Source organism: Otolemur garnettii, unplaced genomic scaffold (assembly GCF_000181295.1).
Source record: "Otolemur garnettii isolate 467f Iridium unplaced genomic scaffold, OtoGar3 scaffold00011, whole genome shotgun sequence".
Lineage (NCBI taxonomy): Eukaryota > Metazoa > Chordata > Mammalia > Primates > Galagidae > Otolemur > Otolemur garnettii.
In genome coordinates, this window is record NW_003852406.1 from 4283076 (window position 1) to 4303967 (window position 20892).

Consider the following 20892-nt stretch of genomic DNA (forward strand, 5'->3'; position numbering starts at 1 on the left):
AAAAAAAAAAGAAATCTGTAGCATATTTCACTTGCTGCCATGATATATTCAAGTACCCATAAATCACAACTGTTTTTATTGAATGGTATTTGAAGTGTGCAAAGAAGTTTTACTAACTAAACTAGTAATGGAGAGAATCCTTTATATATATTTAAAAAAAGATTCTTTTACATAATATAAATAATGAACAAGAACCTAAGTTTTACTTTCTAAATTTAAATTTTTGTATTTTCTTAAAATAGGTCACATTTCAACTAAGAGATAATATTGCTATTCCATAGATATATTATAAACTCAGTGTATATAACAAGAAACAATTAATGTAATATTGTATGAACATTTTTTGAAAGTCAAGTTGGAATCTCCAAAAATATTTATTTAAAAAATTCTCAAGATCTGAAGATATACAAACTAAGCCCCCCCTACAGGTTTTCTGGAAGATAATATCCTCTTTCCTTTATGAAAAGACTAAATATAAATCCAAAATCCAGTGATGTAAAGTTACCTTTTCAATGCATCTTCGAAGTGTGTTAATATTCCTTACCCACCACCCTATTCCCATAGCTCTTAATTCAGACCACTGAGGGTCCCCTCTTTGAATTGCCGGAATCCTATTAATCAGTTCTTCCTCAGCCTCAGAATGAAAAGCCCAGGCAAAATGGCATGTGGAGACACCTAAATTGGAAATACAAAATAATAAACCTTTATATCAAAAAAAAGAACAAAATAATCTTCATATATTTATTCATTTTGGAAAGAATTTTCAAGTAGAAAAAAGGAATGAAAGAAGTTGTTATCATTCAGAAATTTATACTATAATCTTCTGAATACAAGATCAGTAACAGGACACACAACCCAAATCTCTTTTTTCCCAAATATATTTGTCTTTGTTTCCCCTACAAAAAGAGGGACACTAAAACTTAATCATTAGAAAGAATACTAAGTAATTCACATGTTTGCACACCACATTTATCAACAGTGAAAGTTTCAGTCAAGTCAAAAGCACGCGGCTCACTGCTTGGGTGTTGATTCCAGTGCCCCTCGCTTGAGGACTACAAGCTTTCGTACTGAATACTGAAAATAGCCCCATTCTTCTCTCTGGCCTTGTGAATAGTGAACTAAGTAACACTTCAAAGAAAGCTCTAAATTTCATGAGCACTACAGGGAATATCAGTGATAAGTTACAGTCACAAAGTACCTTCTTCTGCCTTTAGTACCAGGAGTTAAATGTAGTTTAAAGCTGCTTAATACTGATGCTATATGGCAAACCCTTTTTTTTTTCTTTTTTTGACCCTGGGCGAAGACTAACCAGGATCCAGGTTGTGCTGAGAGGCAACAAAATGTTTAGCGACACCATCAGACTTGTGAGTACAAATGGATTTATCAACAGTTTAACTACTGATAATACTCTACTCCACTTAGAGCAGGTGAAAAGGAAACCAGATGAGACGCGAACCACAGAGAAAAGATGGAAATAGATAATGGGAATGCTGGGAAGAACACTGAGAAGTCTCAGAAAGAAAACTGATTAGTCCCGAGCAACTACACAGATGAACCCATTTGGGAAACAAGGAAATGTCTAAAGCAAATGATAGTCATGTTATAACAAAGGTTTCTCAATGCTATTAAGAATCAGCATTACACATAATTTTTTCATTATGAACTATTATATAGATTTCATATGTAGTTTAAAGCTTATTGCTTCATAATAATTCTTTCAGAAAGTATAGAAGAAAAAACTATTATGATCATTTTGAATAAAAATCTTAACTCTTTTAAATTTCCCATTACTAACACTTAACATACAACTGTGTTTAGAATCTTACCACAAAATTAATACAACAAGCAACAACATGCAACAACAATATGCAACAAATAATACAACATTAATACAACAAAATTTTGTCCTACAAATTTAGGACAAAATTTACTATCAGTTTAGCTTTTCATAACCTAAAAGGCAGATTAATTTTCTCACTATTTAAATTTTTGTCTGATGAAGAAAGTATTACTACATCAAATAACTGATAACTGATATTCTACTATATAAACTACTATTACATAGCAATACAAAATCTATAAAATTTTGGATTTTATATATTTTTAAAATACTGATACAAAATTTGTAATATAAAAGACCAATATAAAATATATTACATTCTATACCCTTAAATTTAATTAAGAAGAAACAAAAATGCACACAAGCATGTCAAAAGAATTAGGTTCAAAAAACAGGATAAGGAGAGCAGTGAATGTATTTAAAAACATAATAGAGGTGAGAAACCCTATTAGGCAAGAAAAGAACAGGAGCACCAATTAGGCATTTTTTTTTATTTACCTACCAATGGCAGGTTATTCTTTCCAATTTATCTCTGTCTGCTCTTCTTAGCTTTTCTAAATACTGGCTACTTAACTTTTTCCCTGAAAACTGTTCCCAGGATCATTATCTACACAATCAGTCACTTCTCACATCCAACATTTTGGCTTAACGGTAGTCACAGGGAAAACGGAATTTGACAAAGATTTAGAAATTTAAGTCTTTCAGATCTCCCTTAGGCAATGGTACAAAATCATCATTAAGTAATTCTGTACGACTTGACTATTATTTAAAACTAAAATTTAAAAGAACACTGAAATACCATTTTTAAATTCTATCCAAATAGCATATTTTGTTTAAAATGACTGTATCAAATGTTGGCAGTGGGTTGATTCTGGCATCACCATATTTCTGGAATGTAAATGAGCACGGTCTTTCTCAAAAGTATTTTGGCAATGTTTTATCAAGAGTTAAGAATTTTCACTTCTTTTGATTCAGCAATTCCGCTACTAGGAAACTAACACAAGGGAATAATTGGAAAGACAGATATTTATAAGGTCATTCACAAATAGAAAAAAAACCAGCAAAATCTAAATGTTTCCAAAAGAAAGGCTTGGGTAGATGACATATAGTTTAGACAGACAAAAGAATATCAGATAGCTGTTTAGATTCTTGTTTTCAAAGAATACTTAAGGATAAGTGCTTTACCTTAGCCCATCAAACCTGGTATTCTAGGTCCTGCAACACTAATGCTAAAGGGACTGTTTTCAGGATGCTGGTTTCAAAAGAAATATAGTCTAATGAAAGGAACAATGGACTGGCATTCTAATTCCAGCTCTACTAATAAAGAGTCCTATAGCCTGGGCAGGTCACTTTAAGTTCTATAGTTTCAATTTTTTAATCCATGAGAAGGCCAATATAAGTTTTTGTCTCAGTCAGGTGTAGCAATATGCTGGAAGTATGCAAATCCACGGTACCAACATGGCAGAACTTCCTGAAACATCAACTTTACTTACTGCTAAGTAAAACATATTGCTTATATTAAAATAAATACAAATAACATGTTATAGAGCAAAACTTACATAATTTTGAAGAAAAGACATCAGAAATTCAGGGCTACTTTCAGAGGGCCATGCTGGGTTACAACCTCAGGTATACCACAATTACACTCCCTAAGCTACTACAACTTTAGTGAGGAAGGTCTACGAAACTGAGTCAAATCAACAAAAGTCACAGAATAGAGCTCAAGGATACAAAGACAAAGACTACGTGGGTACTATGCCACAGGAAAATCTTAAGACCAGGGAGAGGTGTGCATCTAATAATTCACCTAATGCTCACACACAGACATGAACAGACCCACTACTTCAGTACTAAATACAAATTGTGCAAAGGTCCAAACACTGAGTGGAATACCTTGATGAAGTAGCTGCACTCGGTATAAAGGGGGCAGTGAAGTCAAAAGGCATGTGTGCAGTCGCATAGCCAGCAAGTATCTCAAACCACACTCATCTAAGGTGTCTCTGCCTAGAATTTAAACAGAAAGCATGTTTAAGCAAAAAAAAAAAAAAATACAAGAGGCTACAAACCAATAAAATGTTATAAAATGAACATTAAATTTAATAATATACACAAAATATATATTTTTAGTATATTCCTTAAAGTTTAAGATCTTCCCCCCAAAACATGAATATTTAAAATGTAAAAACCTAAATAAAAAAAACATTTAAAAAGCAAAACTATAAATGAAAAATAATTTGGGAAAATATCATTACCTATTAGAACAGATAACAGCATTTATATTTATAATACAAGGAAAGAAATCTTAAAATCCAATTAAACTATACTAAGATATGATTTTAAAAAATATTTCCTACATGAACTCAGATAAGATTCAAAGACAGGAATTATTCAACTAAGGTGAAATCATTTGTTATATAATCGAATAGTGACACTTTCTACTCTGGTTAGCTTCACCACCAAAGATTCAAAATTTGATTCTCTAGGCTCGTTAGTATTAGAAGGTTAAGTTGAACCTTAACTTTGATTCCACAAATTTACTTACACAAATCTGATTCCACTTAGTGGAAAGCTGAGCAAAGGTATGAAAATGTGGCCAATCAAAACTATAACCACTGCTGGATAAAAGTAATGCAAAAGTATTGACAGCACCAAACAACCAACGTTTGGAAAGTACCCAATGACTGTAGAATCAAACGGTATTTTCCAAATAATTTTTTTAAATCACCAAAGCTCAGGCTCAGTGCCTGTATCTCAGGGGCTAGGGCACCAGCCACATACACTGCTGGTGGGTTCAAGCCTGGCCCGGGCCTGCCAAACAACGACAACTACAACCAAAAAATAGCAGGGCATATAGCAGGCGCCTGTAGTCCCAGCTGCTCAGGAGGTTAAGGCAAGAGAATCGCTTAAGCCCAAGAGTTTGAGGTTGCTGTCAGCTATGACACCACAGCCCTCCACTGAGAGTGACAAAGTGAAACTCTGTCTCAAACTAAGCATCTACTTAACTACATGTGAGGTACACTGTAAGTACTGGGGATTCTGCAGTGAATAAGGTAAAGTCTCTACTCTCAGGGAGATTACATTTTAGTAGGCAGAGATGAATAATAAATAAGCAAATAATATGTGGAAAATAGTGCTATGGAGGAAAATAAAACAGGATTAAGAAATAGGGAGTGCTAGACAAGAGTAAAAAAGTTCTATTTTATATAATGAGGCAGAGAAAGAACTCTCCAATAAGGTGACATGTCTGCAGGAAACTGAAGAGGTGAGTGAATAAGTCATCTATAAATTTGGAAGAAGTGCAATGGAGTGCTGTGGAGAGTAGAAGTGAGTGCTGATCATGTGGGGCATGTTCCTAAGTGAGGAACAGCCAAAGTAGCAAGGATGAAGCAGTTAGGAGATGGCAGTTACTTGGACTAGAGTAGTAACCATAGAGGTGATGAGAGTAATTGGATTCTGGACATAACGAAACTGATAGCATTTGCCAATGGACTAGACAGGGGGTATGACAGAAAGCAGAGTCAAGAATAATCGTAAATTGTCCCACTTGAACAAATGGAAGAATTCATTTATTTTGAGTCCATTTACTGAGATGCACAACTAATTTATTTAATCTCTGAGCTTCAGTTTCCCACCTGTAAAATGGAAATAATCATCCATGCCTTATTAACTGATCAATGTCCAGTTGTGACCAGGATAAGCTTTGATACCGCTTAGCCAATGATACAGTTTTATATCAGAAAGTACAAACTATTTTTCATGGATTTCAGAGTACCAATATATATTAAGTATGCAACAAAAGCTTAAGGCTATTTGGGGAGAATCTTGCTCTACTGCACACAATTTCATAATGGTTAAGTCTATTTTTTTCTCAATTAACAGTCAGAAAATAGATGACAGGCAAAACCCTCTAAGGCAGTGGTTCTCAAACTTCCTAATGCTGCAGCCCTTTAATATAGTTCCTGTGGGTCGCAACCGGTTGAGAACCGCTGTTCTAAGGTCTCTAGCTATTTTAGTCTGCAGAAGACAAAACTTTGGAGACATAAGGATGTAAACCTATACAAAGAGTTATTTTTTTATCTGGCTTTGAGGAATAATCTTTTCCCCTAAATCTGGAAATCTTATGAAATATTTAAAAGAATACAGGTTTCAGGTAACACTTTATTCACATATGAACCCCAGTTCTGCCACTTAATGGATATGCGATCTTAGATGAGGCACTTAATTTCCTAAGTATTAGTTGTCTCCTATAAAATTGAATATAACAATAGCTACCTAACTAGAGGATTGTTGTGATAATTAAATAATATAAGGTACATAAGTGCCTGGCACACGGTAATTTTTCACTCCTCCATAATATTTACTGAATGAATAATGAATGAAAGATCAGTAATTTTGCATTTCCTTTACTAATGCCACTGTATATAATCAACATCATTACCTTCAACCATCCACATAAGAGAGAACAGAAACTACTTTCAGGAGACAGCCAAAAATTTTCTGGTTACAGAATGAATTAGGTATAGTTCACATATAGCATTAAATATATGGAAACCTCTATCTCAAAAGATTTTTTGGAGACCATTAAGTAATTGTAGAAATGGGAAGGTGAAAAAATTAGGTCTGAGGTCCCTATAAACCTCATAATTTTATAGTAAAATTAACAAATGGTTCATTATTATCATTCAAAGAAAAAAAGAAAATCATGGGGATCAATCTATTTGAAAAACAGAGAGACTATATATCCAAAATCATACAAAGGTTTCAGTGTAAACACACATGAGAATACATATAGATATCACAACACATGAAGTGATGCCTGCCACAACTGTCTTTCCTTTTGCACGTAGCTATTGTCTATTAGAGAGGTCCTGTCTCTGCAGAGTTTGAAAGTAATTCAACTGCAATTCAATAAGTGAGTCATCATATGAATACAAAAAAATTATTAATTTATGTTTACTTTTTTTGTTTTTGAGACACTCTGTCACCCTCAGTAGAGTGCCACAGTGTCATAGCTCACAGCAAGTTCAAACACTTGACCTTAAGAGATCTTCTTGCCTCAGCCTCCCGAGAAGCTGGGACTATAGGCACCCAACAAAATGCCTGGCTAGTTTTTCTATTTTTAGTAGAGACAGGGTCTTGCTTTTGCTCAGGCTGGTCTTGATCTTGTGAGGCTCAGGCTGGTCTTGATCTCGTGAGCTCAAGCAATCCACCCACCTTGGCCTCCCAGAGTTCTTGGATTATAAGCATGAGCCACTGTACCTAGCCTGTTAATAACAATTTTATACATTTTTAGGGTGAATATTTACCTGAGTAACTCTTATCTCTGTTTTCATCCAGTTCAGTGCTGGTAGTAGCCACTGTATCAGCCAAAGCTACAAGGAACATCTGCTCCAAACGGGTAAGGCCTGGTAGACTTGAGTGCATAAGATGACTTGAAAGTACTCTAGCATGTTCTTGGCCAAAGTAAGCTGGTCCATATTGAGAAAGATTTATTACTTTTGATTTGTTTTCTCTTTTTTCTGGTTCTAAATCGATATCATCTGTTGTTATATCCTGGATTTGAAACAGCTCTGAATACTGGTCCTCTGGTTGGCTTTCAGTATGATCTTCATAGCTCTGTGGTATTTTTGTACTTTCTTCTGAAATCCTATAGGAAGTATCCTGATCTGCAGCAAGCAATGCATATAGTGGTAGCGGAGGGATAGAATCTATCTCAGTATAATCGCGAGTACCATCTTTTCCCACAGTGACTGTATCCTTTGCTGTACTGCCACTTACACTAATGGTTCGAGAAAGATGTCGCTTACTTCCTTCTCCAGCATCAGCATCTCTAACTATAGCAACTTCACCTGCAATACATTTCACTAAATGAGAGAGGATGGCTTTAGCCCTTCGCACTTTCCCCAAATCCATCAATTCTAAAAGTTGAGTTGGATGATATTGTGGAAGAGTGGGGGAAAGTACATGAGCAGCCTCAAATAAGCCACCATCTTGAACTACAGTTGGTGGACAAAAAACATCATCAGCACCAGCTGTCCCTTCAACCATACTTTTTCTTGCCACCATACTAGATTTAAATGCTGAATGATACTGTGTTGCTGCTGCTTCTGCATCAGGACTATCAGTTTCAATGTCTCCAAATTTCACAGCGTGCTTCCACTGTGCATATACATGCATTTCACAGTCCATTCCTACCACCAATATTCCATCTCTTACCCAAGACAGAGAAACAGGCAGTGAAGGTGTGCCATCAACAGAAGACACCAAGTCTATGGATCTAAGAAGAACCCATCTTGACCTAACTCCTTGCTTGATACTGCCCCCGAGTGGTAAAGTAATGACAGCGACTCCATCTTTACTGTTAGTTTGCTCAGTCACAATTCCTGAAAGCCTCCCATACATGAAGATATTAGCACCAACCCCCACTGTGAGAATGTGGGAGCCATCTTCTTTTGATACCCAGTCCAAATGTACTAAATGCTTGATATTTGGAATAAGATATCTATCCTTGCTCAAAAATGTATCTGATTTGCTATATACAAAGAGATTACTGTCAACGCTGACCCGTGAATCAAGTACACTGCCAACCTTAACCAAATCATCAAGATGAATTGTTTGTTCTAAAACCCATTCTGACCCTCCTGTAGATTCACATTCAAATATACAAACATGCATGGAAAATTCTTTAGAAACAAAACCATTGTGGTGGATTGGTTGTTTATAAGCCACGGCAAGGCGACCTGTATATGAACAGCTAACAGCAACTGGTCTTCCCACAATGCTCACGGTACTGCTATTATCTTCTCCTTCATCGTTCATCAGGGGCCATCTCTTCCAATCATAAACTGCCTTCTCATCACTTTTATTACTTTTGGTTTCCATACAACACTTCCAGAAGCGTACTTTATTGTCAGAACAAGTTGTAACCACTAAATAAGGTGCAAGGCATACTGGATAAATTGAAGAGGAACTCAGATGGCCTTAAAAAAGAAAACGCAGATGGTTATAATAATAAAGCCACAAAATAATATACTAATAATCAAACTGTATAACGTGATAAATTCAAAAGCCTCAAAAGTATCCACAGAAGTCTTTGACAGCCCATCAGTAAAATCAAAATATGCAATGATAATCACTTAATTTATTTCTCCCATCCAAGTACTAACCGGCCTGACCCTGCTTAGCTTCCGAGATCAGATGAGACTGGGCACATTCAGGGTGGTATGGCCGTAGACACTTAATTTATTTCTAATAATTAAATTTAAATGGTGTAAACATTTAATTAAAGTAAAACTCAAGAGCAATGAAATAAATCAATCCTAAATAAATGTGTTATCTGCCATAATTTATATTGATATATGCCTTCACCAGAACATACCTCACTACTTTTGTACTCTACATTTTATAATTTTCATCACATATGCTTAAGTGATTGTTATAATTTGCCCTTCAAATATCCTTAACCTTCCTTCAACTAATCCAGACTCCAGATACACCCCTACCATCAAATTTTTTTCAGATAATAAAACAGACCAATAGATTTCACTCTGTTCACCAGCTTTAATTCATCCTCTTTTAACATTGAACCAGAATCCTCACATTTATTTATTCCTGACTGCAAAAGACTAACAGTGTCCATCTACTGTCAATTATAAGACAAAGGGAACTAGCCATGAAGAGCTGAGGTCAGAAGACCCATATTCAAGTTCCAACCCACCAATACCTTCAAAACAGTGGGAAAGCTACTTAACCACTGCAGCCTATTTCCTCTAAATAATAGGGATCAGTTACTACTTCTCTTGTAGTGTTACTGTTAAGACATCTGAAAGCATTTTATAAAGTCCCTGAAAAATGTAATCCATCATCATGAGCTCCAATAAACTTATTTGAGTATAACCCAAACTTTTCAAGATTCAAAAACTGGCCTAGGTCTGCATCTAGACCAGAGTACACTCTTCTCAGTGTGATATTTACAACTGTGAATGCAAACCTGTTTTAAGGATGAATGAAAGAATACCCATACTCAATACCATTCACCAGTAAATGGAACCACCTCAAATCTCCAATTATGATCCCCCAAAACACTATTCTAAAAACTCCCCAATGAGAATTCCGTAAGTGGCAGTCCTGCCTTCCAAATTATCTTATCTACTTTGCTAAAGTCAGTTATCATTCTAAGCCAGCCAAATGATAGTTGTTTTTGTTTTTGTTTTTGTTTTGAGGCAGAGTCTCAATCTGTTGCCTAGGCTAGGTGCAGTGGCATTGGCATAGCTCACAGCAACCTCAAACATCTGGCCTCAAGTGATCCTCCTGACTCAGCCTCCCAAGTAGCTGGGACTACAGACACCCACCATAATACCCCATTAATTTTTCTATTTTTGGTAGAGACTAGATCCCACTCTTGCTCAGCTAATCTTGAATTCTGAAGACCAAGTGATCCTCCTGCCATGGACTCCCAGAGTGCTAGGATTACAAGTGGGAGCCACTGCACCCAGCCAAACTGTAGTCTTTTATACTGCATTTTTTCCCCAAAGTAGGACAAACCTTGTTCAAAAATACTGAATAAGACATGATTAACATAATGTAGATTAAAAACCTTAAATTTTAAAAAAAGCTTTAGTGATTCGCAAATATATATATTTGTTCTTTGAAATTTTACTGTCAAAGTGTAGGCAAAACATCTCATCTTAAAATTATCACAGGAACATGTTTCTAAATGAATATAAGAATGTTTCTAAACGAATATATCATTACTAGAAAGTACCTCTTTACTTCAAAGTCAACATAGCACATATTTCAGAAGAGTTCATCTATTTTACCCTCTAAGAGTTCATCTATTTTATCACTCTGGGCTACCTCTGCCCATTCTTAAAGTTATCTTACCTGCAGAAGGTGTTGCTCTTATTACTTCAACTGCTTCTGGGAGATCAAGGGGCTGGCTATATACCAGTCTAGAACTCAGAATAAGTTTACTGGCAGTTTGAAGATTGGCAATTGATGAAGAGTGTGTCATGGGGCTCACACTAGGAGAGGTTTCTGGAGAAGAGTCTACATTCTTCTGTCCAGGGACTGAAAGCAAACTCTCAGATGAAACACCTTCTGAAGCTTTAGCTTTAAAAACAAATCATGAAATCATGAAATGTATGACTATCAGCACCATACACATGAATTAGAATATTATTTTGTCGTCACTTAAGAAACATGGCTTCTTGAAAGTACTTTGACTTTGGAGGTAAGGATACACAGAAAACTCACACAGTTTTGGTAGGAGTGTAAATGAGTACAGCCACTAAGGAAAACAATAGGAAGGTCTGTCAAAAAACTAAAAATAGAACTACCAAACAATCCAGCAATGCCACTACTAGGCATTTAGCCAAAGGAAAGGAAATCATTATATTAAAGGGATACCTGCAACCTCGTGTTTATTGCAGGACTACTCAGAATAGCAAATATGGAATCATATCCACCAATGGATGAATGGATAAAGAAACATGGTATATCCACACTATAGAATACTATTCAGCCATAAAAAGAATGAAATACTGTTATTTGCAGCAATACAGATGGAACTCTAAGTCACTATGTTAAGTGAAATAAATTAAGTACAGAAGGACAAGTATCATATGTTCTCACTCATATATGGGAGCTAAAAATGTTGATCTTGTAGAGGTAGAGAGAGGCTAGGAAGGGGCAGGAGGTAAAAAGAGATTGGTTAAACAAAAGACATAAGACCTAGTGTTCGATCAATCAGTAGGGTGTCTATATAGTTAATACACTGTACATTGCAAAATAACTATGAGAATAAATTTAATGTTAAAGAAAACATAAATATTTAAGGTGATAAATATTCTAAATACCCTGATTTGATCATTACATATCATATGCATATATCAAAATATTATATGTACACCATAAATACATACAATTATTGTGTATCAATTTGAAATAAATGTATAAAGCACTTTGGAGATGAGGCCTATTTTCAAAATTTTGCTTAGTTACCTTGGTAATTTTTCTCTTGTATAATTTTAATTTTTATTAGCATCAACACTCCATCACAAGAGTACCATCAAGTAAGACCCACAACATAAAAAAGTTAAAAAAAAAAAAATCTTCCAGTGTTTACACAAATTTTAAAGCATACTAAAAGTGTCAGAAAATTTGTTAACCTGCAAATTCCCAAGCTTAACCACAAAAACAATGATTCAGCTGACTTGGGGTAGATTCCAGTAATCTGTATTGTAATAATCAGGCCAGATATTTCTGAAAAGGATGGGTCATGAATCAAACTTTGAGAAATAACAATGTACTACTTCATGAATAAAGAAATTTAAACTTAAGACAGCTTAATGATTTTCTTAAGATGATATATTTAATTAGTGGCAAAGAAGATCTTAGAATACCAGCCTTCTAACTATTAAATGCTCAAACAAGACAGTGATTTCAAGAACAAAAAGAAAAAGTAGGAATTCCAAGCAAACATAACATAGTATTGGTTGACTGGCTTTGTAAGGCATATGGACTTGATCTTCTTCTTCCAGGTTCCATATCCAAGTGTAAGTCTCAAAGCAGATTCAGTTATCTGTGCTTCTGTTACACTTTGTATTATATTTATTTGTCTCTCCAAGACTATGGCAGTATTCATTAAGGGCAGGGATCTCAATGTCTTGTTGTTTTATATAATTCCAGGAACACCAGAATATCCAAGAGATTAATCAATCCTTTTTGCTTTTATATTAAAAATGTCAATTTCCTTTATAATGGAAGGCCACTGAGTAAGAAATATGAAAACACTTAAGACTATAGACTTGAATCAGTAGTCAGAAGCCAGGAGTCCCACACCTGGCTCTATCACTAACTCAATGTATTTCCTTAAGCAAGGCACTTCACCATCTCTGGTTACTCTCTCACCAGCAAAATAAGGTTGAACTCTACTATTTCTCTTCCTGTAAACCAGGCAATTTTCTAATATATACATCATGTTAAGAAAGAAAATAAAAGCAGGTAAAAAGGAAAAAACTTGAGCATCAACAGGCCTATCTAATGACAAACCATATAATAGGACTTGGTCAAGTTATTTAGCCTTATACCATTAGTAAATTGGGGAACAGTACCTATCTTACATATACAAAGCACCTATCTCCAAGCCTGGCACCCAGAAAGTACTCAACATATTCCTTCTCCAACTTGATGTAAGCCCTCAACACTCTAATACAGTCCAGTGTTAGCTGTGAAGGACAACGTATGCTCTGTTAAATCTGCAGAGAATGCTAGAACCAAAAGATGGAAGTTTTCTATCACAGTGAAAAAGAGCATATTATTTGTTTGCCTCTTCCATAATCTCATTGCCTGTGATTTTCTATGTTTATGTTGTCATAAACAGGATAGGCAAACAACTCTAAGCAGCCCTGGCCATAAGGCAACAACTGTGGGACACTCCCATAAGTAGTGGGGACAGAAGGTAGTGCATGACTCATGTCCTACTATAAGGATTTGTTACTACCTCTATAAATCTACTTAGAACCATTCCTGGCTCTGTGCCCAATTCTAGAAAATCCTATATTCTCTGGTGGGTTAAGAATCTCTTCTTGATGAATTAGTTTTAGATCCCATAGATTCTTGCATTTCTAAGAAACACATACAATCCCAAAATTAACTCCAAAGGCTCTGAAAGAATTTTTAATTCCTGGTGCCTCAAGAAGATTAGGAATTTACATTAGCTATTAAAGGTAAACGTTCTATTAAATCATCTGGCTGGGGCCAGGCACAGTGGCTCACACATGTAATCCTAGCACTCTGGGAGGCCGAAGCAGATGGACTGCTTGAGTTCAGGAGTTCAAGACCAGCTTGAGCAAGAATAAGACCCCTGTCTCTAAAAAAAAGAAAAAAAAATAGATGGGCAATATGGCCAAAGCCTGTAGTCCTAGCTACTTGCATTTGAGCCCAAGAGTTTGAGGTTCCTAAGTTATGAAACCACAGCACTCAACCAAAGGTGACAAAATGAGACTCTGTCTCAAAAAAAAAAAAAAAAAAAAAAAAAAATTGACTGTTCATGGCCTAATGCATAATACAAAGTGAACAAAAAGGTACTTATTATTGGTTCACTGTATTAAATGTTATATAAATTCAGTTTGATATAACTATTTGTACACTTCTTCACTTTAACTATTATCTCTCAAAAAAAATTTTTTTTGGTAGAGACAGAGTCTCACTTTATCACCCTCGGTAGAGTGCCATAGCGTCACACAGCTCACAGCAACCTCCAACTCCTGGGCTTAGATGATTCTTTTGCCTCAGCCTCCCAAGTAGTTGGGACTACAAGCGCCCGCCATAATGTCCGGCTATTGTTTTGTTGCAGTTTGGCCAAGGCCAGGTTTGAACTCGCCACCCTCAGTATATGGGGCCGGCACTCTACCCATTGAGCCACAGGCACCACCCTCAAAAAAAAATTTTTTTTAATCTATGCTTCATTTCTTTGCTTTATACCATAATTTCCTAATTTATTAAGAGATTAATCTGAATATATATAGCAAAAGCATGCTTAAAATCATTTTCTATCATTCTATATTTCTTAACTTTCTACAGAAACAGTTTGTTTACTGTAAGCTTTAAATGCTCACTCATATTTTGCCAAATACATGTAGCTAATCTTCTCTTAAAGATGACAAAGCTGGCACAGTTGGGCAGCACATCACCCAGTCCGTCCGAGGTGGAAAAAGGGTTTGACGTGTGTGTGTGTGTGTGTGTGTGTGTACATACATACATATATATGAGAAAACAAACAAATGAATAAATAAAATGAAATGAAGGAATGCATACAAAAAGAAATAGACAAGGGCGGCACCCATGTCTCAAAGTGTTCAAAAAAAAAAAAAAAAAGATGATAAAGCTGATGTCCACTGAATCAAGAGAGCAGTATGTATTATTCAACAAAAAATACAATCTGAACTCTATGGACAGAATTGGCTTATTAATATAGTATCCAAATAGAGTTATAACAGGCACTCAATAAATATTCACTGAAAAATATAAATCAAGCTTTTTTTCTTATATGTCTAATGTACCCATAGACTGGTTGGTTTTCAGGATTAGACACCTTCATTAATGATTTATGACCTCGTAATTAAAAGTTTGGCAGAGACATATTTCAGTTCAGCAATTCAATTTACAGTTTTTCAGAAATTCCTCTTAAGGAATTAGCCAACTTAAAGCATATTCTATAAAATTAATTTTTTTCACATCATCTCTGTATAAAATTATAATAAAATTACTTACCTAAACATGCTTGTACAGATTTAAGATGAAGGTGCCACATATGCAGAATAGAGCAATTATTGCTGTCCTTTTCAATCACTACTAGAAAGAACTTTTCTGAAAATGGTGGTGGGCGATATCCTATTTTTCAAAGAAAAAAGATACTTAATATGTTTGTATAGACTTTTAAAAAACATTTTTTTAAAGTTACAAACACTTCTGACATTCATAGAAGTTGAGAGGCAAAGAGAAAAACAGACTGTGAGGAAGAATTTCATACAATTTTGTGCCAAAAGTTAGGTAACTATTCAAGACTAATGAGACTGTCAAAAGTACACAAAAGCCAACATGAAAGGATATTATCCACCTACTGGTCAAAGATGAAAAATCTGAACATCAAAGAATAAAAATGAATGCAATTTATTAAAAAATTGAGTTCATAAAAATACCTGGGGGGGCACATAAGAAAGAAAGGAGGGGGGGAAGAAGAAAGAGAAGAGAAGGAAGGACTAGAAGCAAGCAAGAAAGTAAGGCAGAGAAAGAGAGTTGACAAGCACATACGAGCACAAGCCAGTCTCAATGAATACTCCCTGAAGTAAGAGAGGTACTACTTTTTACTTGGAAAACTGACAATTAAAAAGAAGAAAGAAATAAACATTTACCCTGATTTTCTTGATAAAACAACTGCATTTTCTTTGAGACAGGGTCTTGCTCTATTGTCCCAACTAGAGTTCAGAGGCATCAAAATAGCTCACTACAACCTTAAACTCCTGGGCTCAAGCAATTCTCCTGCCTCAGCCTCCCAAGTAGGTAGGACTAGAGGAGTGTACCAGCACACCCAGCTAATTTTTCTACTTTTTGTAAAGATGAGGCCTCATTCTTTCTCAGGCTCACGCCTGTAATCCTTGCACTTTGGGAGGCCAGGGCAGAAAGATAGCTTGAGGCCAGGAGTTTAAGGTTGCAGTGAACCATGAAGCTGCTGCTATACTCTAGCCTAGATGACAGAGTGAGACCCTGTCTTAAAAAAAAAAAAGGAAAAAGAAAAAATATCTTAAATCATGATGGCAGGAGGGGCAGTGATAGAGTACAGAAGAGCTTGTGTAGACATTTTGTGCATTTTTTAAGGAAAAAATACTCATAGATAATATTTTCCTATTAACAATTATATTCGTCATATATGAAAATGAGATCTACCCAGGACAATAAAAATTTTCCTTAAAAATGAAAACTCATAACAACTCATTGGCAATGAGCACTGACAGAGCTCAAATTGAGGTCTCGAAATAGCATCCCCACATTAAAATACACAGTTTGGAGGGATGACTCCATTCTTGCCGAAGATATCTACAAGATTATCCTGGGGTATCTTGTATCTGAAAGAAAGTAAACTCTGGGCGGCACGTGTGGCTCAAGAAGTAGGGCGCCAGCCCCATATGCTGAAGGTGGTGGGTTCAAACCAGCCCTGGCCAAAAACTGCAAAAAAAGAAAAAAAAAAAAAGTAAACTCTCAGAATAATGAAGTTTTCTCAAAATGACCCAGGATTTACTTGAATGGGTCCTTACTAGCCTAATATAGGACAATGAAAGCATTAAAAAAAAAAGATTATAAAATGACTAAAATATAGCTATATAAATAAAAATCCATGAGTTGCACGAGTACTTCTCTGTGTGTACATTATTGTTCACTAAAGAGTTGTGTGGGGTTTTTTTTTATAAGTTCATAAAGAAACTCAAAAGACAAAGAAAACCAAACAACAACAAATTCAGCAACCCCTGAAGGTAAGGAAGGCACAAACTCCTTATTCTAAAACTGTTAATTAACAGGAAAGAACAAATAACTTTTTCAAAGTAACCTATTAATTTCCCTACTTGATAAGGGAATGCTTATCAAGAATAGATGCTTTTCAGCCAATAAATAAATGAGCACTAGTAAAGTTAGAAAGTAGTGATTTTGCAATCTCTAATGAAATGATTCAAGATCAAAAATATTCAATGGAAGAATCCATGAGACAAAAGACTGCGGCCACTAGCAGTTTTATTATCACTAACGTGAGACAGCCAAACATTGTGTTCTTCCTGGGTGATACATACGAAATGGCCAGCATCACCTACGTCATGTCTATAAAGCTAACTTCCACTTTATAGGAAATCTGGGGGAGAAGAAAAAGTTTAAATGGCATCACAAGTAAGTAGTCAGAGAAACTCCTAAAAGAAAAACTTGCTCTAAAATAAGTTGATGGCATAATGCGTGTATATACAGGGAGACCACTTTAGATTAAAAGACTCAATAGATAATGAAAACAAAATGTGTGGACCTTATGTGGATATGGATTCAAACAATTAAACACATTAAAAACATAAAAACAAAACCCCGACATTTCCGAGACAACTGAACAAAGTAAATATAAAGTAGCTAAACATAGACAATTCCGAGGAATTTTGTTATTTTATCAATCTTATAATAGGAAACACGTAAGGAAGTCATGTTTAGAAATGCACTGGAATAACATAATGGCTAAATTTGCTTTAAAACATTTCAGGGGAAAAAGGGAAAGAAAATTATGTAGCTAAAGCACATGTGATAAAATCTTAAAATCTTCAATTTACATAATGGGCACATGTATGTTCATTTAACTATGTACTCTAATTTTGTCTGTATTTGTCATTTTTCTTAATTAAAAAAGAATAATTAATTAAAATACAGAAAATAAAAAATAAGGCAGGGGTAGGGAAGAGGAGAAATATATATATCAAGTCCTTTAAAAAAATAGCTATAGGAGGGAGGCAGCCTTGACCCACGCCTGCGCCACATCTCTGCCATGGCTCCAGCCAGGGCTGTGCTGTCTTAGCTGCTGGGTACAGGTGCCTGGCCCTGGTCACGCTGGCTTAGTTTCCTCAAGAAGACCCCTGGGCTGGCTCTGCCCAGCTCCAGGACACTTGGAGGCACCGCAGGAAAAAAAAAAATAGCTATAAGGCTATGGTGACCCATGCCTGTAATTCTAGGACTCTGGGAGGCGAAGGTGGGAGGACCACTTGAAATCAGGAGTTCAAGACTGGCCTGAGCAAGACCCTGACTTTACCAAAAATAGTATAAGTTAGCCAGGCATAGTGGCATGTGACTGTAGTTCCAGCTACTTGGGAGGTTGAGGCAGGAGGATCACTTGAGCCCTGAAGCTTGAGGCTACAGTGAGCTATGATGATGCCACTGCACTCTAGCCGGGGCAATAGAAAGAGCCTGTCTCAAAAAAATGACAGAGCTATAAATAAACTTCACATAAAAACTAGAGGAAACCAAGAAAGCTTAAAAACCTTTCTTGGCTTGATTTAGTAGTTGCATAAAGAAATATCAAAAGAGAGAAATAAAAAAATAAATTTAAATGCAAGTCTCTCAAAAATATTATAAAGAAAAATACTAACTTTACATGTAAGGATTGTTTTCTAGCAGGCTGGTATAAATGGTAGCAACGTTTGTTGGAAAGCATATTAAAAAATTTAACATAGGGCCAGGTGCAGTGGCTCATGCCTGTAATCCTAGCACTCTGGGAAGCTGAGGCAGGTGGACTGCCTGAGCTCACAGGTTCAAGACCAGCCTGAGCAAGAACAAGACCCCCATCTCTAAAAATAGCTGGGCATTGTGGTGAGCACCTGTACCTATAGTCCCAGCTACTTGGGAGGCTGAAGCAAGGGAATCACTTGAGCCCAAGAGTTTGGTTATAGTGATATTGAATCACTTGGTTATAGTGATAGTGAAGTAAAACTGAACATGACAGCTGAACAAGTAATAAATTTTAAAAGTTATGATATATGGAAAAAGATACATAAAAGAAATAATATTAGTCTGAGAAGTGAAAAGATGTGTGAGCTAAGCTTCTTAGAAGAAGAGACCTCATTTTCATTTTCCATTAAAGCAAATTATCTGTACAAAATCAGTAGAAATAGTTCCCTTACATGTGTATACACATTTCACTGATAAAAACTGTACTAAGAAAATTAAATATGTTCATCTAGATACTCACAATCTATAACCAAATAAGATAAAGTATCTGGAAACCTTTTTGTAACCTTTATTCGTAAACTAAAAAAGTTTTCATCATAGAAACTTAATTCTTAAAGTAGGATACGTCTTTTCATCCAAACAGAACATCGTGGCTTTACAAAGGTATATATATACAATATATATTGTCTGTTAATTTAAAATATAAGATAGCATTTAAAGGAATATTTTATGCTAAATTATAAAGTTTAAACTAAATATCACATTGTTTGTTTTTAAAGGACTTATGGAGAAACTACTTTCTTTCACAAACAGAAGAAACATCGCACTTCAAAGAGGAAAACTCTTTCATTCTCCGTGTCCATGAAGTTTCCAGCATACCACATAACATGGCATCTTCTATATTTATTCTATATTTATCACAGGTCTGCAGCAACTTACAGGGAACTTTTTAGACCCATACTAAAATTAACTGGTTCCTCATGATACCACATGGAATTTACTATCAATCAAAATAATTTAATTGCGGAGTTGAGTAATTAAAATTAGTTTAGAAAACAGGATTCATAAATACATTTCTGTACAAATGTATTCATAAACACATTTCATAGAGCAAAAGTCTATATCACCAGTGAACCATCTTTTAAAATGCAATTTTCAGCCACATACCTTCTTCATCTTTAAACAATTTTCATAGAAATGAAGTCTCTGCCAAAAGTTATGAGAGTAATGACATTTGAAGATCCATACTCAGTGAAGCCTTAGAAATCTTTGTTTTTTTTTATTTTTTCACCTAATACTACCATTCTGGGAGGCCAAGACAGGTAAATTGCTTGAGCTCAGGAGTTCGAGACCAACCGGAGCAAAAGTGAGACCCTGTCTCTACTAAAGAACAGAAAGACTAACTGGGCATTGTGGCAGGCGCATGTAGTCCCAGCTACTCAGGAGTCTGAGGCAAGAGGATTGCTCAAGCCCAAGATTTTGAGGTTGCTGTGAGCTGTGAAGCCATGGCACTCTACCCAGAGTGACAAAGTGAGACCCATTTTTTTAGAATTGTAAAAAGTAAATTCAGACTATTTTTTAAAAGTACCTTGTGATGGCTGAAAAAATATTTCTGTTTCCTTTTTCTCCATATCTTCCTTATGTGGCTTATATCCGATAATGAAGTCTTCTTGAAACACATGAAGCAACTGCGTATTTGAGCCACACTACAAATATCAAAAGAAGACTTATTATCTTTGAAATTCCTTATCTCCCATCCATCACTTCCCCAAAAATAATGCACAAAAAATAAATCTAACAATTTCCATTCTTTGTCTACTGACTATTAGAAAAAAAGCAACAGAAAAAAAAATAATTATCTTGGTCAAAGAAAAATTACTTTTGAAGACACTAAAGCCAAATAGCAGAACTGGAGAGCTCTAACAAAAACAAATCAACAGTTTTCTTCTTAAAAATTAAAAAAATTAAAAAAAAATACCTACAAAGTTAAGTTCAGGATTCATAACTAACTGGAGAGGGCTATCCTAACTATATAAGACATACTACTACAGAGTTAGTAGTTTTTTTCAATCCCACTTGAATAAAAAACAAAAACAAAACCCAGAAAGGTCCTCAAAATATCCCAAAATCTCTGTCTAGGGGGAACTGGAGAGATCCTGTAACAGCCAGAGGGATAACACCTCTCCAGAGAACTATTTTTACACATAGATAACTAGGATCTCTCTTGAAGAATAGATGAAATACCACTGTTGCCAGCTATGCTACACTGTCATGGTTTTGGACCACACAGAAGTGAGTAAAGA

The 20892-nt window shown here is 35.4% G+C and overlaps 1 protein-coding gene across 2 annotated transcripts in view; it reads right to left on the reverse strand.

Annotated features, from left to right (window-relative positions):
* The window catches only part of DMXL2 (Dmx like 2), a 163909-nt gene that overhangs the window by 43004 nt on the left and 100013 nt on the right, over positions 1–20892 (reverse strand). For both annotated transcript variants that reach the window (XM_023510092.1, XM_003784357.2), the window contains exons 15-20: positions 20178–20295; positions 15116–15235; positions 10724–10951; positions 7147–8820; positions 3734–3844; positions 506–675 (exon numbers count right to left, since the gene is read on the reverse strand). In XM_023510092.1, coding sequence (XP_023365860.1) covers positions 506–675; positions 3734–3844; positions 7147–8820; positions 10724–10951; positions 15116–15235; positions 20178–20295 — 2421 coding nt within the window. The remainder of the gene's footprint in view (positions 1–505; positions 676–3733; positions 3845–7146; positions 8821–10723; positions 10952–15115; positions 15236–20177; positions 20296–20892) is intronic.